Consider the following 18,697-nt stretch of genomic DNA (forward strand, 5'->3'; position numbering starts at 1 on the left):
CATCACTCGTAACGAAAAATACTATTCTTGCATAGTAGCGTGAATTTCGCGGACGTCATACACATCACCAATTTAATGATCGATTCTTCCACTTCTTTTGATCAAAGCGTTTTCAATAGTCGGTGCGTCAACTATTAATATTAAAAGAGCGAAGAGAATGTTGGACTTAACTGTTTTTGATAAACGCTCTTCAAGTGATCTTAGTGACAGCTGTCAAATAGAGTCCTAATTTCTATAAAAATATTCACACTTTTTAGAGTGCCAAACTTTGTATGATCCATTTTCCAGTACTGTATTTAGAGAACCACTCATGCTTGAAGCTCTTGTTCATATAGAAGCCAAAACTACCACTGCAAACTCTGTCCCACCTACTTCCAAAGAGGCAGCGATATTGTGAGGAATTAACTACGTAATAGGTAATAGGTCCCAGTGGGGACAGGAGTCGAATCAAGGGCAATCTGTAATTTTTCATTTCGTACTTCGTTTAAATTCATGTTTCACAGATCGTCTATATACACTGGAAAGCAATTAGTATTCGGTTTAAAATGTGACAAACAAATATGGTTTTTTGACTCTTATCAATACTAGTAATGCCGTGAGAGTGTGGTATTGGAAATTCAGGGAAAAGAATTGTGAAAGAGAAGTCCTAAATCTCGACGAGCAATAACTGGTATAAACGGTTGCCATAACAGTCGTGCACAGATGGACAGATTTTGTGCATTGTTTCCATCTTAATTCAGCTACTGCCACTTAGTAAATAAATTTTAATTTTTATTGGCATAGTCAACACACGCATGAAGCATGAGTGTTACTCTAAAGAGACTACTGAAACTGGACAAATTTTGGCACTGTAAAAGAATTTTGAAAAAAATCGGACAAACTGCAACTGTGACTCGAAGTTATTTTGCTTGCTTGAAGTGCGTTGGCACAGAACAAAAAATTCTTTGGACATTTTTCAGTGAAATTAATTTATTAAATTTTGAATTTTGCACAAAACATATTTTTCTACCGTGTCTGATAAATTGGCTGGTGCAGCAATGTTATCCTTTAGTATCGACCAAGCATTCATCAGGAGTCTTTGTTGATTCGATTCGAACTTAATTGAAGTATAACAAATTGGGACAAAATAAATCCACCTCTGATAGGAATGGATGAAAGACAATTTAAAATCGTATTCTTACCTCAGTCATGGATTTTTTGCCAGTTTCCATGAGCAGTTGTCGACACTGGAAGAGTTTCAATTCTACAAGACCTTTCAACGTACATTCACCGGCTTCTAGTTTATCCAACAACTGCAAAATGTCCTGGCAGCATTTTTCGACCAATTTACACTCACTGATCGACAGGTCTAAAATGTTAGATAAGAAATGCAAATGAATGATCACGAAATAATGGGAGCAATTTGTTCAACGAAAAATGAATTAAATTCTGCATGCAGCAGAAATAGGGTCAACCCTATTTGAACGTTGCGAAAAATAGAATTAGGATGGTGGTTCTCGGAGTACCATCTACTTGAATTACCTTTCACGTTGATCGTAGCAATTTTCATTTTCAACTCCACCACATATTGACTAGAAACTGGTAACACTTTCAGCAAACGATTTCCAATAAATCCATCGATTTCTCGAATTGAATCGTTGTCCACTATTCCTTTCATCATGCACGATACAACTTCCTGTAAACCAAGCACAGTCCTATATTCCGATAAAGCGGAACATGTTTGACACTTCCATGCCGAAACAAAGCTTGTAGGATCAATCGGTAATGTTAATCCGGAACAAGTGCGATCAAAACATTTCACAGCTGCCAAAAATGTTGACGCTTCCGTCGGGTCCATGCAACGGCTACATTTGCAGGTGAAGTGTTTGGTTAGTTTCAGATAACTTTGCCTGGATGGTGTGCTCCATAAAACTTTGGCATAACTTATCGATATTTGTTCTCCCATTTTGATTGGTTTGCGTGCGTAAAGACTCGTAACGTAATTAGTGTCGGTGCAATATCGAGCGTTCGCTGTGCAACTATGGTTAATCAGACTCATGAGTGGATACAAACCGCGCAGGTTTAGGTGGTAATGGTTTGATAAGGAAACGATTTGAAAGGCATTCGTGCTTAGGACTGAAGCCACGCGAATAAGTTCGTCGCGTGCGTTCTCACTACTTTCATTACCTTCGTTAAGCAGATTATTAATCGAATTAACGATATCTCCAGTACGATTACACTGCAATAGATTCAAAACTTCTTTTTCACTTTCATCAAGGAATAGACCACGAATAGCAGTCAATGACCTAACCATTTGTAGCGACCCCTTACCGTGTAAGTTCAACGACTTTAAAAAGCTACACTCCACATGCCTACCCATTTCCGAACAACTCGGACACACCGGCAGCGAACAGTCAGAACACTTATCGGTTTCGGTGATCGGTTTATAGCAAAGCGAACAAACGAGATCATCTTTTTCATTGCCAACCGGTCCAATAAGAAGCGGCGGTTCGCAAAAAATTAATTCATTCACGTTGATATCGCGAGTTGCTATCAATCCACGGCCGACACTTCCAATGGTCGCCAGTTTCCACGGATTTTCGTTGGAATGGTAATTCTTTAGCGAAATCTCGACAATTTTTTGATGAACGTTTAGATTTGAATCCATTTCCTTGTCAAACCGTTTTCTCACAGCTCGTAGAACTAAAACCAATTGAATTTGATGGGTTTGATGCGATCCGAATTGAGATGAGAATTTTAGAAATGTAGAAATTAAAGTGGAAAAAAAACTTGGCAAACATTCAAATACACAAATTTCTCGATAAAATGTTATTTTAGAGGTAAAAAAAAACAGTGCGTACGAAACGTACTTCATGTGAAATAAACGCAACGAAATTAATCGGTGCATTACCAGCATCGAAAGAAAGTACCCATCGAATCAACTTATTAGGACAGAGTTTCCGCGACCCGGACACCAATTCCGCTGTGCTAATTTATATTTTTTTGATACATTTTCCCAGTTCTATTGTTCAATGGAATTCCTTAGCTGGAGCTTAAAGCTACTACATTCTATCGCTACTGTTTCGAAAAGTTCTATTCTAGTGAGTTTCGTATATTTCCTAAAAACGAAGAATAGATTATTCTATACTGCCGTAGTTCGGAAGAAAAAACATTTTCAACGAAATTGTTTTTCTTTCGAATTACGTCAGCATAGGAAAGAAGTAATCAAAGCGCCTAGAACAAAGCCACAATTAGATCTTGATGGTCAGTCCGCATTTAAACTTACAGATACCCTAAGTTTCTATTCGGTACCGGTGCAGTTTGCATTCCAGAAACCAGTACAGTTTCTGTTCCAATTACATTTATTCGAAACTTACCACCTACCAGTTCGATTTTAAATCACCAAGCGTCTACGTAATATTTCTTCAAATAAATGCAAATAAACAACTGCGCATGGATTATGTTGATTAAGTATAGTTTGCTGTGTAGAGATCCTATAACTGATAGCAGATTCCATTTTTATAAACACATCATCGATGTGTCGTTTAAAAATATCATGGTTTTAAATGTAACACGGAGAAGTGTGACGGTAAACGTTTCCTACGACTTTCCTACGAAAATGTTTTATTTTTTATTTTTAATGCCTCGAGTCTTAACAAACGATTTCTTCTGAAAACGAGTTCTGCAATGTCACTGATGCAACAGAAGGTCAAATTTTTGGAATCAGATGTCCAACGGTGAATGTAACAAGAGAAACGAGTCGTGATTTACCTTAAGTTACAACAAATACTCATTGTTGATGTTACTGCAACGAATAATCACATTCTAACGCAAATTTCCACGCAGACTTGTGAGTCACTACATCCTTGTACGAATTTTATGACATTTAAAAAAAAATATCCCAGCAAGTGGTTCCTATCATATTCGCTTGCCGCCGAGACCTTTAAGAGTCATCACCACTTCGCTGAAGTTATAGAATACATTTGTATTTTATCTTATCAGGTCTATGTTGTTGTCTCGTTTTCGCTTATGTAATAATATATATTACACACATGTCACGAAGAAGCCGAGGCTTGCCGAATAACTTCGTATTCACGTCCTTTCTGGAAAAAGTGGGACCATTGTTTTGTGTCAAGAAGTGTTGGCTTTGAGTAACAATGATAAATGTTTGTGGTGATGTGCCTACTATATCACTAAAAACATTTATTATTTTTAGTCAAAGCAAACACATTTTCACACAAAACAATGGTCCCACTTTTTCCAGAATGGACGCGGATACAAAATTATCTTCGAAAATATATTACTTTTGCGCAGAAATTTATGCTACAATTGAACGTAGTGTTGATTCCTCTTAAGTATTTTCTTAGGTTTATAATGTCCATTCGAATTAGACACTAATCCAATTCCTAAACTTGGCTCAAAAAAGTAGATTCCAATGATCGAAAAATTGCAGACGACATCAACAACAATGTAGATGAGTCTGGCTAAAATGTCTAAATATGTAATTGATAGATGACGAAAGCATCAAAATAAACCTCGCACAAACTAACGACAAGTGTTTCGCGAACTGTATCAACAGTATTGTGCGTAATTTGTTTATTTTTTTTACAACTACATGAGATGTCGACATGTGAGACTCGTACATTAAGTTATTTTAAATACGGTGTAGAATAACTGTAACCGTCTTTTGGCCTAAGTTTTTCATCTTCAGATTTTTTCTCCAAGTCGTAATTAAACCGTCTAAAATTCTATTAATAATAAAAACATCACTAAGTGATAAACCATTAATTTAGAAGAATGGCCTAAAGCAGAAACAGTAGCAGGATCTATCTCATTTGTTCGGAAACTTCTTATACGCTTCAGCTTATTGCTGACAGTAGGTATACTCAACTTCCGCGGAAGCATGCAACCCAGATGAAAAAGGAATTTCTGTACGTCACAATTTCTAACAAAGTTACACGACTCTGACTGCTGTTAAAGTTGAAGTCAAAATTGATTACTTCTTTTAAAAAAATTACATTTTACGATAGTTCTAACGTGTTGGTTGAATATATTGAATCGTTAATAGAATCGAGTGAAATAAAAAAGAAAAACGGCGGATTTACGATAGTCACACGAGAATTTCACCCTCGATTCAACATGAACGGTGTATGTTTATTGTATAATCGTTCGTGAGAACCAAGTCCACAAAAATCATTTTGGAAGTGATTCAACAAATTTAACTAACAACTTCCCAGGATCTGGAAGCCTTTCGAAAAAAAACATTTCGAGGACAGGGATTTTGGAATGTATTTTAATTAGATATGTACCGAAATAATGTCAGTTATATTTTCTCATTTAAATCGTTATGCCGCCTATCTAAGACTTACAAACAAAGTGCTGACCTGTGGCATACAAGACTGTATGCTGGTGATTATGATTTTGTACAATGGGACTTGCATATTTCGTCGACCCATGCTGGAAACCCTTCTGGCCCACCAGTTGAATATAGTCCAAACCATAATTGCCCTTAGATTACATTTATGTGTTTATACCTCCTAATGAGTTATGTTTCCATGAGTTATAACCGATTTGTTTTGCTTAAAGGCACAGAGTATTTTTAGCTTTACACATTTTTGCTGAGGAAAAATACACAAAATTAGGAGAAAAAAAAAGTGTTTGAGACAAATACACCGTCTCACAGTATTTAACACTTAATTTCGTTCCGAGAGGTGCTTCGACAAGTGTTAGTCCACTTCTCGCATATATGGATATCGTTATGTGCACAACATTAACTCTGATTTTATAAAGAGCAAACACTGGTCTCATTGTTGTTGTTGTTTTTCGTTTGAAAATATCGATCGCCAGCAGAGAGTGTTGTGAAAAAAATATAAGAAATTATAAATCTGTAGTAAAGTTCAAATAACGTAGACGGTATATATAACACGTACCTACCCAACCGAGACACGTAACGTTGTTTTTGTTTAAAAAAAATTTAATTCAATGTTTGTGTTGATACAGATACGTACATATTCGGTTGGTACTTCAAATACCATTAATTATTCGATTTAATGTATATCTCCAATAGCCGTGATCGTCTAGTGGTTAGGACCCTACGTTGTGGCCGTAGTAACCCAGGTTCGAATCCTGGTCACGGCAATGTTCAAAACATTGTCACGGAGGAGAAAATTTTTTTTCTTCATATTTTCGTCATTTAAGAGTTGAATTACAGTCATTCTTATGTTAGGTACTTGAGGTTTTGTGTCGACGTTCGACCCATTCGAGTTGCCAGTATTTGTTTTTCAAGAAGTTGATGGATTTTGATCTTGAAATTAGAAATATGGTAACTGCTGTAGTGACATTGAATTTTTAGTAGTTGTAGCGCTAGTGATCTTAATTGCAGTAGCATGGATTTCCATAAGAAAATTGCAACTTGACTCCTTTATGAAGGGGAAACAGCCGAAAATGATATGTCCCTATTGTTTAATATGAGTGAAGGCTCCAAGGTTCCGGTTCTAAGCTTAGTTTTCTATGCTTTTGTCTTAATTTAATCCTAACTTGTACGAGCCTACCGTTGTGAATTTTTTTTGGATTGTTTCTGTTATTGACCGGACCTATTTTGGGGAATTTGAATTCTGAAAAGTTATGAAAACTGCCAATTAATCTGACAAAAATTAAAATTCTCAAAAATAGGTCATATAACTACCAAAGACGAGCCCCTGCTGATTTGAGCGTATAGGATCGAACCGTATTAAAGCAGGTACTCGTATTTGGTTGTTTTACCCCACAAAATTTTTCCCGTTTATTCTTACTATTCGAAGAAACAACAGATCATGTAGAAATTTTCCAATTTTTATTATACTTTTCGTTCCGATCCGGTCATAAATGTTAAAGTTTTATTGAGAGGCTAACCCCGTTTGGCATGTCGAGAGCAATCCAACATTTAGAACATCAACTGATTGGACGAATATCAGGCATAGATGATGTTGGGTTCACTGATTGTGGATCTCGATGCTTTTTGTGATCAGCGGTTGTATTGCTCGTTTTCTGGATAATTCGATTGATGAAATCCAAATTGTCTGTTATTCTAGAGAGAACGCTAGGTTTAGGATTCCGACAATCTGTGCTGCCGTACGAAGCTATTCCGATTTGACGTCCCGTACATACGTCATGAAGTGGACCTGAAACGTTTTCTTTTTGTCAATGGATAAAACAAACATAAATTAAAGATTTAGCTTGCCTCCCGAATCGCCTGGACATTGGTTTTTATTTTTGCCTACAACACAAATCTCATGCTGGTCAACTTCTTCAACCGTTCCTCTTGCCAGTAATTCGATACACTTTTCGGCAGTGATCACATTCATCTGAACTTGATACAACCGATTGTCGCCCGGATGATCAGGGTTTCGACCATAACCAGTAATATATACATCGGCACCATCCTTCGGATTATCATCTGGTAATGCGATAGTTACGAGCTGTGCTCGATCTCCGAGTTTGATATCGGTCTTCAGCTCAAGTAATCCGACATCATGAAAGAAATTATAGGTGCCGCCACCATTATATTCTGGATGAATAAATACAGTTTTGACCGAATGGTGGGTACCTCCAGACAAATCATTGAGATTCGATCCCACGTTGACTACGTATCTTTTGGCTGAATTTAATTTACCGCTAGTCTCGTTTTTATTACCTGAGAAAGAAGGGCGCAAAAATTGTTAAAATATTGCCAGATTCGGACTACCTTAAAAAAAGCTCACAATGAGCGGCTGTTAAAATTAAGTTAGGCCTCAAAATCGATCCACTGCAAAATGTGTAAAGTGCTTTGCTATTCGATGGTTTCTTAAAAAATATCCCGATGTAAACCATCCATGGAGCTTTCGTTATATCAACCTGATAGCCTCCATAGATTCTTCCCTCCGAATCGGCCCAGTCGAATAGAAAAATGGTAAGTAGAAGTGAAAGAACACCAAGTTTCGGTTCCATTTTATTTTATTTTGTTCGTGTTGTACTGGTAGCTAGTAGATATTCGATGACACAAAAGGCTGTGGTACAATTGCGATTTTATATAGTCAAAAACTATAATTGCTCACTCAGTGTGCAATCGGGTCAAATCCACTAGTTTAAGGTTATTACCGTTCGACTCTAATTGAAGCTTTCCTCGGCCTATAAACACTTTCGAATTTTATGTAAAATTTATTTATTATCAAAACTGGGTGGCATAGAGAACTTTTTAATTAAAAAACGATTGCTTGCCTATCGCAAATTTGCAATTCAAATCAAGGCATACAATCAGCTGCCGTCAATTATTGAAGGGAAAGTAGCGCTTTCCTCACCAGCAGCTTTTCTATTTATCCGCTGAATAAGGTAGCAACACCTGAAAAATGTTAATCACAAATAGACACAGACAGTATTCAGTTGGCACTCACTGTTAGGATCAAAACTCTACCAATGAAGGGAAAACGTTAATCGACGCAGATAGATAGATAGAATAAGTGGGTGGCTTTTACGCCTGCACCTAAGCCTCAGATGGGCCTGTTGTGCGTCCAGCGCAGATACTCAGGATGGCTAACCATTTTCTAGACAAAAACAACACAGTCTTTTCATCATGCAGCTGATAAAATAGCGTTTCAAACATCCTGTCTTCATTGGGACGAAGAATTTTTAACAGTCTATAGCAATGCTCTTCAGTGTACAGAAAACTACGCGAGCAAATACTGTGACGACGCTATTTGCGATTGGTTACCAAAAGAAGGAAATAGTGCCCCAATAGATGCGTCAGACGCCAATGGAAGTAGGTGGGCCCTCCTATGGGCGTTTGGGCGATTACCTTTTTGATTTTTTATATGGATAAGGGGCAACGAAGGGCCTTTTGAACAATTTCTTTTGGCTTTTGGCTTTTTTGAGCCAGTGCGGCACTGGTGGGACAGCGTTTTCTCACGTAGTTTCCCAGAAGGAAAGCATATCAGCAGTCTCGTCATCAATTTTACTATTACAGATCAATTACTTCATTCTTGGTCCAAGTGTTTTCAAGAGATTTCTGTTTTTGAAAAGATCGATTTTTTACTGAATTTGAGCAGTCTTTTTTTCGCTTATCTTCAAATAAAAAAATTTAAAAAAGAGATAATTGATTTCAAATCTTGTACTTCATTTTATTGAACATACTTTTTGGTATATAAGACCGCATTAGACAGAGTTTGGCGATTATTCTTGAAGTCGTCATTGATAGCAGATGATACCTGTCCGCAAGAGGTTGTAAAAATCACCTGTGTCTACTAAGAACTTGTATGAATTGACCTTCATTACAGTAACAAATTTTATTATAATATATTATGCGAACATTGAAAAGAATTGGAAACTTGTTACCGTGAAGAAATTGGTAACGTTGATATCGCATGTAGGGTGGAATGAATAATATAATTTGGGTTCTAATGGATTCACTCAATAATCATATTAACTTTCGTAAGGAGTACAAAACGTCCACAATCCACTTGTATTTGCGACATCACAATGATATCAAGCGGTCAAGCGCTGCTAATAAGCATTTCCATTTTCTGAATGCTATAACGGGCACCACTATCGAGTGATATCACATTTGATTTTTATTTTACTTAAACAAATTGAATAAAGCTGAAGATAAGAAGAAAACAAATTGTTGTACATCAAACATCAATTTAGTTTTCGCATTTCAGTGAATGAAAACAAACAATTGACTAATCAAATCAGACGATAGTTCCCCGTTTTGATATCTCTAATTTAATTCGTTGATACTGTGGTATGGAATAAAAAAAACCTACATAAAAGCCAGCACTCTAACGTGAGCAAATAGCGATATCTCTATCTCTAGTCAATATTATACAATGTTGAATAGGTATCACAGAAAAGTTTGGTTCACAAACATTTTTTTTATCGAAATATTCTGTATTGAGCGGATGGGTATGTATATGAAGCAGTAAATAAATCAGAATCATAAAGTAACTTTTGTTCAAATTTGGATAATGAACTCGCATAAAACAGTGGTACATCGTCCGCGATTGCGAAAACAGGTTTATTAGTTCCGGGAGTTTTACTATCACAGTAAGTTTGGTGTGAAATGTTTAATATATTTGCTTTCGGTGGAAAGGAGTTTATGGCTAAGCGTGGGTTCTTGATCGGAAATATTTTTTTTTGATTTTATTGGCATTAATGCGTACGCGATGGTATTATGACTCATTTTCATACTTATCCATTTACACATAACGTGGATTGCGACTTTGCAGACACTTTTGACGATTACGAATCAATAATCCGTTTTTACGAAACAAATTATCATCAACGATTCACCCTAATAAAGAATGCATCAATCAAATTCCTTGTTGCATTCCAAAGACGATTTTACTACGGACATGCGCATTGTTCCTTGTTATTGTAGAAATGAATAAATGTCATGCCGCGATGACTACATAGAAGAGACAAGAACTTCTTGTTGTTCTTTCTCAATTGCATTCCATAAATTTACCATTTAAAACTACCACCCAAAATTATCATTTTTAAGTCTTTTTAAAATATTTCAAATTGTAATGCCTTTAAACCGCTGCCTACAGTAAGACAATAAGTATTTGACTATCTTCAGCACCGAACCAACAACCAGTGAATCTAAAAATTTAGTTTCTCACCATGGATCTAGAAACAATTTCATCAAAATTTACCACAGAAGTATTAGACACAATCGTCCGCAACCATGGAGGTACTAGACATAAATCATATAAATTCGGTGATGGTTTCCGCAAGGGTGATTCGTTTTTAAGCGACGTTTATCGACTCATTGTAACCGGAATCAGAGAGGATGAGTGAGTCTCGCTGTTCAGAATGCTATTAGGAAAGTTCTGAATAACGTCTTGTCTTAGAACCGAATTTGAACTCCAAATGATCATCAAATCGATGCCGAAAAGTGTATCGCGAAGGAAAACATTTCGGTCAGCTGGTTTTTTCCGGAATGAATGCTGCTTCTATGAGGTTGTGTTGAGAAAGTTTGCTGAATTTCAGGAGGCGAAGGGTTTTCCGGATGAGTTTAGTCGAGTTGCATCGTAAGTAAAGAGGGATTTTTCTGAAAGTGGACCAGGCTCCGTCGGAGCTTTTTTTTCGCGACGGTTTGTTCATATGCACAGATAGCCCTTGGCCCCAATAGTCCCAAACCGCTGTCGTTTAATTTTCATGTTTGCGTCTTGGCTGGTGGTGAAGGTGCAAAAGTCGAAAAAGGGTGTTTTTTATACGTGATTTACTGCCGCTGCAGACGATGGACACACATATGTGGCGGCTCGTTGGATAGGTACTGTCCAGGAGACCCGGGGCAAAGACAGATATCAAATGTGTACTCAAGCACTATTCAAAAATAACAAAAAGTATGTATCAGTCAAAGGCCGGAAATTTTGATGGGCTTTATTTGGTGATATTTTGTACCTGGTGACTGTTGTTGAACAGATCAGTGGTTGCCCTGATAGAGGCTTAACCCAGCTCTACAATTGCCATAGAAGTGAAAGGTTTCAGGATACTTTTTTGGGTATAAAGCAAAAGTCTTCCTTCACTCGAAAGCAAAATATTGATTTTAGAAAAATACACGAATTATGCTGTTTTTGATGTCTGCATCCAATGATCTAATCATAAACATTCTCCAGGTGCGAGATATCATCTTTTGAAGTTCATCAAAATTTATGGCCTTTGACTGACACAATATTTTTGTTATTTTCGAACAATGGCACAGAACATGTAAGATATCTATGCTTGCCCCGGTTCTCCTGGACAGTACCTATCCAACGAGCCGCCACACATGTGTGTCCATTGTCTGTAGCGGCAGTAAATCACGTATAAAAACACCCTTTTTTCGACTTTTGCACCTTCACCACCAGCCAAGACGCAAATATGAAAATTAAACGACAGCGGTTTTGAACTATTGGGGCCAAGGGCTATCTGGGCATATGAACAAACCGCCGCGAAAAAATAGCTCCGACGGAGCCTGGTCCACTTTCAAAAAAATCCCTCAAAAGTTTTTAAAATTTTACTTTTAGAAATTTCCCTAGTACTAACGCAAGTACAAGTACTAAAGAGAGTACGCAAGTGCTAAACATTCAAGAACCTTTAACCGATAAGAGTTCAAAGCCTAAATGTAGTTTAAAACTCAAGAGTGCAGAGTACATCCATTAGAGTTTCAAATTTGTAAGTGTACTAAATCTGCTATCATCCCAACTTCTGTTTTTTTTACTGTTGTGCAAGAATATTCTTCGGAGTTAGTAATATTTGGATCTTCAGGAACTTCAGGTCCTTAGGTCTGTAATTGATCTATGCAAGCATAAAAGCACCCAGTCAAGTAAAGGTTTTGGACAGTAACAATAAAAGTAAAGTTTTCCAGTTTGTAGCTTTGTTGTTGGATTGTGACGAACAGCAAACACTACATAATGTAGCCTTACATCAAAATATAAACAGAAATAAGGCATCTTTAAAGTCTCCCTTTTGGTCAATTACAATTACCGTGTTTTCCGTCTCCACCGCATCACCTTCTCTCATCAAAATTATCATCTAAAAGTTCATCGCTTTTTTCGTTTAGTTGTTACGCTACAGTAGTAGACGGTGAAAACGATTTCCTTGCGTTGGAAGACTTATCACGCGATGGATACAAGACTGCCGACCGAACAAATGGTCTGGATTTTTATCATTGCAAGAAAATTATGACCACTCTGGGGAAGTTTCATGCCATATCACTCGCGATAAAAGATCAGGAGCCGGAAGAGTTCAAAAGAATTGTGGGCGCAATTGAAGTGAGAATTGGTTGCTATCTGGTGTTTGTCATGAACACGACCGAAATAACTAATCTCTGCATTTTAGGAAATGTATTACAGAGAACCATATCGCCAGTGGTACGAACCGTACCAAATAGATTTTATAAATGTTGCCAGGGACGCTATGTGTCGTGAGTATGGTGACACCATGTACGAGAGCATAATGAAAGAGTTCACCGGTCCCGGTTTTTTTGACACGATGATCCGATTGGTCAGCACACCGGGAAAATATTCGGTTATTTGTCATGGTGATTGTTGGGCGCCCAATTTTCTTCTCAAATACGATGCGGCCGGTTCCGTTGCTGTTGACTCAAAAATGATTGACTTTCAGTTAGCTCGAGTCGCATCACCGGCTACAGATATATCGTTTTTAATATACACGTGTACACAGCAGGACGTGCGAGAAAACCATTTCGACGAACTCGTTCAGGTATATGTTAAATCTTCGGTTGTGTTGTCACATACAGGATAATCGAATCTCATTAATTTATCACAGATTTACCATCGTTCGGTAGTGGATGTACTTTCAGCGCTTGGATCGAATGCTGAGGAAGTTTTCCCATTTTCTGCTCTACAGCAAGAGCTCAAGAATTCCGCCCGCTTTGGCGTTGGTATGGCAATGGAAGCGTTACCGTATTGCGAAATGGATGATACAGATACGCCGAATCTCGGTGAAATGGAAGGTGACGAAGCTGTTCCGCTGAATAAGATTCTCGTCATTCATCCGTGCAAAACGAAAAGCGGACGTCTTAGAATGGCAAACACATTCAAACATGCAATTGACAAGGGATTTCTGGACTAAGTTTAATTACTGAGTTGTAATTTTTCTCAGGGAACTAAATAAATGACGCTAGCCACACAAGAAAACTCTTGGTTCATTTGCATTCAGCCGACATACAGTTGTAAGGGAACTTGCTGATAAATAATATCACATCTTGGCTTATACGATTGTAACAATTAAACGAACGAATTCACTTTGAGTGTGTGATAAATTTGGCTTTTTATTTTTCATTAAATTCACAGGGGAACAGGTAAATTTTGTAAAGAGAAAAAAATTATTAATTTTTAAATGAACATAGATATCTTACAAAAAGCACAAAGTAGTAGCGCGACGAAACGTTACAAATATATTATATAATCTAAATGGTGAACATACACCGACCAAAACTGGTTATTCGTGTCTCCCTCCCTCTATCTCTTACAAGTGAACCCTTAACATTAAAATTTTCTTTTTCACATATTTTTTACAAAAATAGAATGGTTTGACCATTTTTTGATTAGCATTGAGTTATAATGTGTATGTGTGTCGTGTGGTGGAGATCTCTCCACGTTTTTCTTCTTCTTTTTTTTTTGGTTTTCCTAAATTTTTAGACTAAAAACCATGCTCAGGAATTGTTCATAGTGAATCGTTATGACACCATCCATATCCGTGTCGTATTGGCGGAACGAAGATGTCAGTGTCTTTGAATGAAATTGAAATAAGTTACCGGAATATACCGTTGAAGGCCAGAAACAAACAAAAACCAAACTTACGTATAGAATGATGCAACATTGTATGAAATCATCGAACAGTATCGTACCATTGCCGAATCGATCGAATTTCCGGATCAGAATGTTGATCAAATTGTCGGACAACCGGTAGCCGAATGCGGTTAACGCCGTTCGAAGCTCATTTTTGTCGATGTTACCGGAACCATCCGAATCGAATGAACGGAAACAGTTCTGCCAATCGGTGACGTATTTCCACAGCGCACCGAAATCGTGAAACGATACGGTGCCACGGTTCTCTTTGTCGAACATTCCTGCAATGTTCAATTAAATGTTTCGTTTAGTGTGACCTCCTGGGACGATTGCATTCGTCGGGAAATTGTGTTTTAAGATTAAGTTAGCTCGTCAAGACAGGCAACCGAAGCCCAATAGGGTTGATTGAGCATGACTGTTTGTTGTCTTTGTAGAGTTCCAAGATCTGTGTAGCGGACCAAGTAGCAATCTAAAAATCTCTTGACTCGTTTCTGTACTTAGCAGGTAACAAGTTTAGATTTTTCGAAGAGATCGTGAGTAGCATTATCTTGCAGTGAAAATTTTTATGATTCCTCGCCCCCTAAGTAGTAGTACTTTATAAATGGCTCACAGTAATGTGTGGCCTTGCTTGATTTCAATGATCACCCTGACTGCGAAACTGAACGATCCATTACAAATTGCGTGTTGAAAATTTGACTAAACGTAAAAGTTTCAATGTGACGACTCAAGCCGTAAATATTGACAAATATGGTATTCACAGGCGTACGATTTTTTTTGTATCTGAACGTGCTGAGAAAAACCGATTGGATCAAAACAGATTTCGTTCAAGGTTGATCAGTTTCTAGCCCAATCATCAATTTTGAAAAGAAAACCACCGCGAAAACGGTCTACCACAACCAGAAAACAAAATTTAATCGAGTTCATTCATTCGTATACTGATGAAACATGATCATAGTTGAGCAGAAGCAATCACTTTAAACAGTGACTCTCTCCGGTACGATTATAATCTACTAACACAAAATTCAGAATTATTAAATGAGTCACTCCGTATAGATAAGAGAATTCCAAGTGCGAGATCAATTGTAATTCATGTGACGATGTTGCGAATTAACCTCTGAACACCAATTGGCTTCGAAATGGGCCTCAAATATGCAAAACAATATAATTATGTATTACCTATCATCAGTCGAACCGTTTCCGGATTAAAAGCGTTCCAGGTACCATTTGATAGGGCTTGCTGTAATTCATCGGCACTAATGTAGCCACTGTTGTCTTTGTCAACCCTGAAAGAATTGATAAAACATTTTTCTTTATTTTCGCGAATCCGAAATTTCAGCATAAAACTGGCTGTACTTGAAAATGAAATTTACTTTTTTTTGTAATGTTTACATCTATTAGTTAAGTTACCTTCGAAACACGTCCCACAAAAACTCTTGACTTGGCATTGGCGATTGAAATGCCATTTTATTTGTCTATTTAGTAGTGATCTAGTTCGATTATTTGAAGATTAAACAAGTTTTTACGTTTTTCAAAAAACGTTTTCGCACAGATATCGAGTGATCAGCGAAGAACTGTTATTTTATTGAGCAGAAATTCTATGGTGAAATGTTGAATATAATGAGTATATGACTGGATGTGTATATATTTCGTCATATCAGTTTGACGTTGACGTGTGTGTTTATAATTTGATGAGTACGTTTAAAAGAACGTGAGCCATCGAACAAGGTTTTCTTTCAAATATTTTTGCACCAAAGACCATCTCTATGGAGAGTGTAAATCAATAGGCAGTCTAACTCCCAAAAAAAGAACGAAGAATTTTTTTTGAGACGCGTCAACTGCGTATAGCCGAACATTTCAGTTTCTACCCTCCGGTCTATATCATTACAAAATCTAATTCATAATATTCTCGCTTTAAATACGAACGAAATGAGCTATCACTCGACTATGTAGGTTTAAAATTACCGTAGATACATCGTTTTGAAATTGGTCACTTTTCATACTAAATACACCAAATTGACTTTTTCCAAACAATCAAAATCTTTCAAGTTTCTTTATATATATAAGTCCATATAGCTATATACTAACAATATATAGAACCATATAGCTATATACAGGTACATATAGCTAAATACTAACTATATAGGTACATATAGCTATATACTAACTATATATAGGTCCATATAGCTATATAAAAACTATATATATGTCCATATACGAACTATATATAGGTCCATATAACTATATATAGAATATATAAAACCATATATATAACCATATAGCTATATACTTACTACATACAGGTTAATATAGCTATATAGTAACGTATAGCTATATACTAACTAAATATATACAAATGGCCGTTATATCAACCCCAAAAGTGAACAAATTTTGACGGCTGCCCAACCTATACCCTGAAAGTGACCAAATTTTGACGGCTGCCCAACCTATAACCTAAAAGTGACCAAATTTTTCCAGCTGCCCAACATACACCAAAAGTGACCAAATTTTTCCAGCTGCCCAACATACACCGAAAGTGACTAAATTTTTCCACCTGCCCAACATACCCCGAAAATGACCAAATTATTCCAGCTGCACAACATACCCCGAATGTAGCCAAATTGTTCTAATTTCCCACCCATACGGTTTACATAATATTCAAAAACTTTAAATTTTGCTGCCAAATTACAACCAACTTCACAAAATGGCTGTTCATTTTTATATGACAGAAATGAAAATTAATTAATTAATTACACAAAATTCTGATTTTTCCTGGGATAATGATGAATGAAACTTAAGTTCTAATGGCCTGACTAAGGTTCCTGCAAAGTTTCATGGAGATTGGCTGAATTTTGACTGAAAATATTTCAACAAAAAATTTACCAAAAATATTCTGCGTCAAAAGTGGCAGATTAAAGTTCTCGTAGGTTTGTCCGTGAGCATCTGCCACTTTTCGACGCAGAATTTTTTTGGTAAATTTTTTGTTGAAAATTTTTCAGTCAAAATTCTGTTGGTTAAAATTTTTTCTGAAAATTTTTATTGTCGAATGGTTTTGAAAACTAGGCCAGCTAATTTCAATTAAATGGCTGTGAAATTCAATTTTGCGTAACGACGTCACCTCCATCGAAATCACTTGTTTTAGAAGTTATCACACATATAGACTGTAGACTGCGTCCAACTTTGCTCTGAAAGAGTTTTTGCCAGGATTATTATTATTATTAACCTGTTCTTTCAGAACCTTGAGGGAGTTTACAAAAAAAATGAGAAATGAAAACAAAATTTCTTTTGATTCGACATCAAATAATTGAACCTGAGAAACCGATTTCCCTAAACACAAAATATCAAAAATATGTACCAGGGCGATACCACATGTAAATTTTGTTAAGTTGCAACCCTCCATTTTCTGCACCGATTCATTACTACAAAAAAATTTCTTTCATAAATAACAAATTTTTAACAGCTACATTGATCGTTGCTGTTTGGACTCTGGTCCAAATAAATGGTGTGATTATAGTCATTGCCAATTCTAAGGAAATTCTCAAAAAATTCTTACTTTTTTCTATCACTATCTGTCACTTTCTGTCAAAAATACGATACAACGAAGTGCCTTCGTTGTTTTTAGCAATGAATGTACATACCAGGTATGGCAGATTCTTCAAAATGTGTCGATTTATATTGAACGTACTCATTATTTTTGTCAAAAGAATATGAAAATGTGTGCATTAGAATCCGATTTTAAAATCGGTATTTCCTCCGAGGTGACATTAGACCATACCTGTGTATATACATTGGTTTCTAGAACCTTTTTTAACATAAAACATAGAAATTTTGAAGGAGTTTCAGAGGTAGAAAAAGGTATACCCTAAAAAAACCAATGAAAGTTCAAACCAGGTATGGTCTGTCCATACAAACCGGAAGAAATAGCACTTTCATATAAAAAAACTCACCTTTCAATGACGATCACTGAGAGGTGAAATTGTTTATATGAAATCGCTACTTCCTCCACTCCATACAAATTTTGTCATTAAACCATACCTATAGAGTATAATAACCTATAGAGTATACTTTCATCGAAAAAGACGACAGGAAACAGGAAAGGAAACAGGCGCGAAATTGGAAATGCCCATCAAGCTTCACGGTACATTCATACTAAAAACAATCTCAATTCACCGCAACACCATAACAAGCTCCACAATAGATTAAGGAATTTGTTTATGTATCGTCCGTTGACAAAAAGGTTCAGAACCTTGGTTGACAAGTGGATCGTAACGATCGTTACCGGTTTCTGGTGGGTTTTCATTTCTCATTTTTATACGTTGCCACAAAAATAAGTTTGGAGACAGGCGCACACTTTTCTGTTTAACTTTAATATGCAGGTCTGGCACAGCTGTAGCAGTGACATCTATCTA

General features: G+C 36.6%; 4 protein-coding genes and 1 non-coding gene across 7 annotated transcripts; 2 read left to right on the top strand and 3 right to left on the bottom strand.

Moving 5' to 3' along the window:
* Window positions 1–962: 962 nt before the first annotated feature.
* LOC119069800 (SET domain-containing protein SmydA-8-like) lies at window positions 963–2,716 on the bottom strand. The gene is made up of 3 exons (XM_037173955.1): window positions 1,522–2,716; window positions 1,182–1,348; window positions 963–1,096 (listed from the first exon to the last, which is right to left on the bottom strand). Exons 1-3 carry the CDS (start codon window positions 2,645–2,647, stop codon window positions 965–967), a joined length of 1,425 nt encoding a protein of 474 aa, XP_037029850.1. The 5' UTR covers window positions 2,648–2,716; the 3' UTR covers window positions 963–964.
* A 3,329-nt stretch (window positions 2,717–6,045) lies between these two features.
* Trnah-gug lies at window positions 6,046–6,117 on the top strand. Its single transcript has one exon. It is a non-coding gene; the product is annotated as a tRNA-His (tRNA).
* Window positions 6,118–6,808: 691 nt separating this feature from the next.
* Window positions 6,809–8,122, bottom strand: LOC119069808 (trypsin 3A1-like). Of its 2 annotated transcripts, XM_037173967.1 has the most exons (4): window positions 8,095–8,118; window positions 7,719–8,003; window positions 7,199–7,651; window positions 6,809–7,139 (listed from the first exon to the last, which is right to left on the bottom strand). In XM_037173967.1, exons 2-4 carry the CDS (start codon window positions 7,942–7,944, stop codon window positions 6,910–6,912), a joined length of 909 nt encoding a protein of 302 aa, XP_037029862.1. In that variant the 5' UTR covers window positions 7,945–8,003; window positions 8,095–8,118; the 3' UTR covers window positions 6,809–6,909. The 2 variants fall into 2 exon arrangements, with proteins under 2 accessions (XP_037029862.1, XP_037029861.1); XM_037173966.1 differs by having other exon boundaries at window positions 7,719–8,122.
* Window positions 8,123–9,872: 1,750 nt separating this feature from the next.
* Window positions 9,873–13,932, top strand: LOC119069803. 2 transcript variants are annotated; one of them, XM_037173958.1, is made up of 6 exons: window positions 9,873–10,039; window positions 10,546–10,787; window positions 10,845–11,024; window positions 12,539–12,749; window positions 12,817–13,200; window positions 13,267–13,932. In XM_037173958.1, the coding sequence occupies exons 2-6, from the start codon at window positions 10,615–10,617 to the stop codon at window positions 13,570–13,572; spliced, it is 1,254 nt and encodes a 417-aa protein (XP_037029853.1). In that variant the 5' UTR covers window positions 9,873–10,039; window positions 10,546–10,614; the 3' UTR covers window positions 13,573–13,932. The 2 variants fall into 2 exon arrangements, with proteins under 2 accessions (XP_037029853.1, XP_037029854.1); XM_037173959.1 differs by having other exon boundaries at window positions 9,873–10,035; window positions 10,571–10,787.
* On the bottom strand, window positions 13,746–15,938 carry LOC119069820 (programmed cell death protein 6). The gene is made up of 4 exons (XM_037173985.1): window positions 15,699–15,938; window positions 15,468–15,574; window positions 14,304–14,572; window positions 13,746–14,231 (listed from the first exon to the last, which is right to left on the bottom strand). Exons 1-4 carry the CDS (start codon window positions 15,752–15,754, stop codon window positions 14,130–14,132), a joined length of 534 nt encoding a protein of 177 aa, XP_037029880.1. The 5' UTR covers window positions 15,755–15,938; the 3' UTR covers window positions 13,746–14,129.
* Between the last annotated feature and the right edge of the window lie 2,759 nt (window positions 15,939–18,697).

Source organism: Bradysia coprophila (assembly GCF_014529535.1).
Source record: "Bradysia coprophila strain Holo2 chromosome X unlocalized genomic scaffold, BU_Bcop_v1 contig_39, whole genome shotgun sequence".
NCBI classification, from domain to species: domain Eukaryota; kingdom Metazoa; phylum Arthropoda; class Insecta; order Diptera; family Sciaridae; genus Bradysia; species Bradysia coprophila.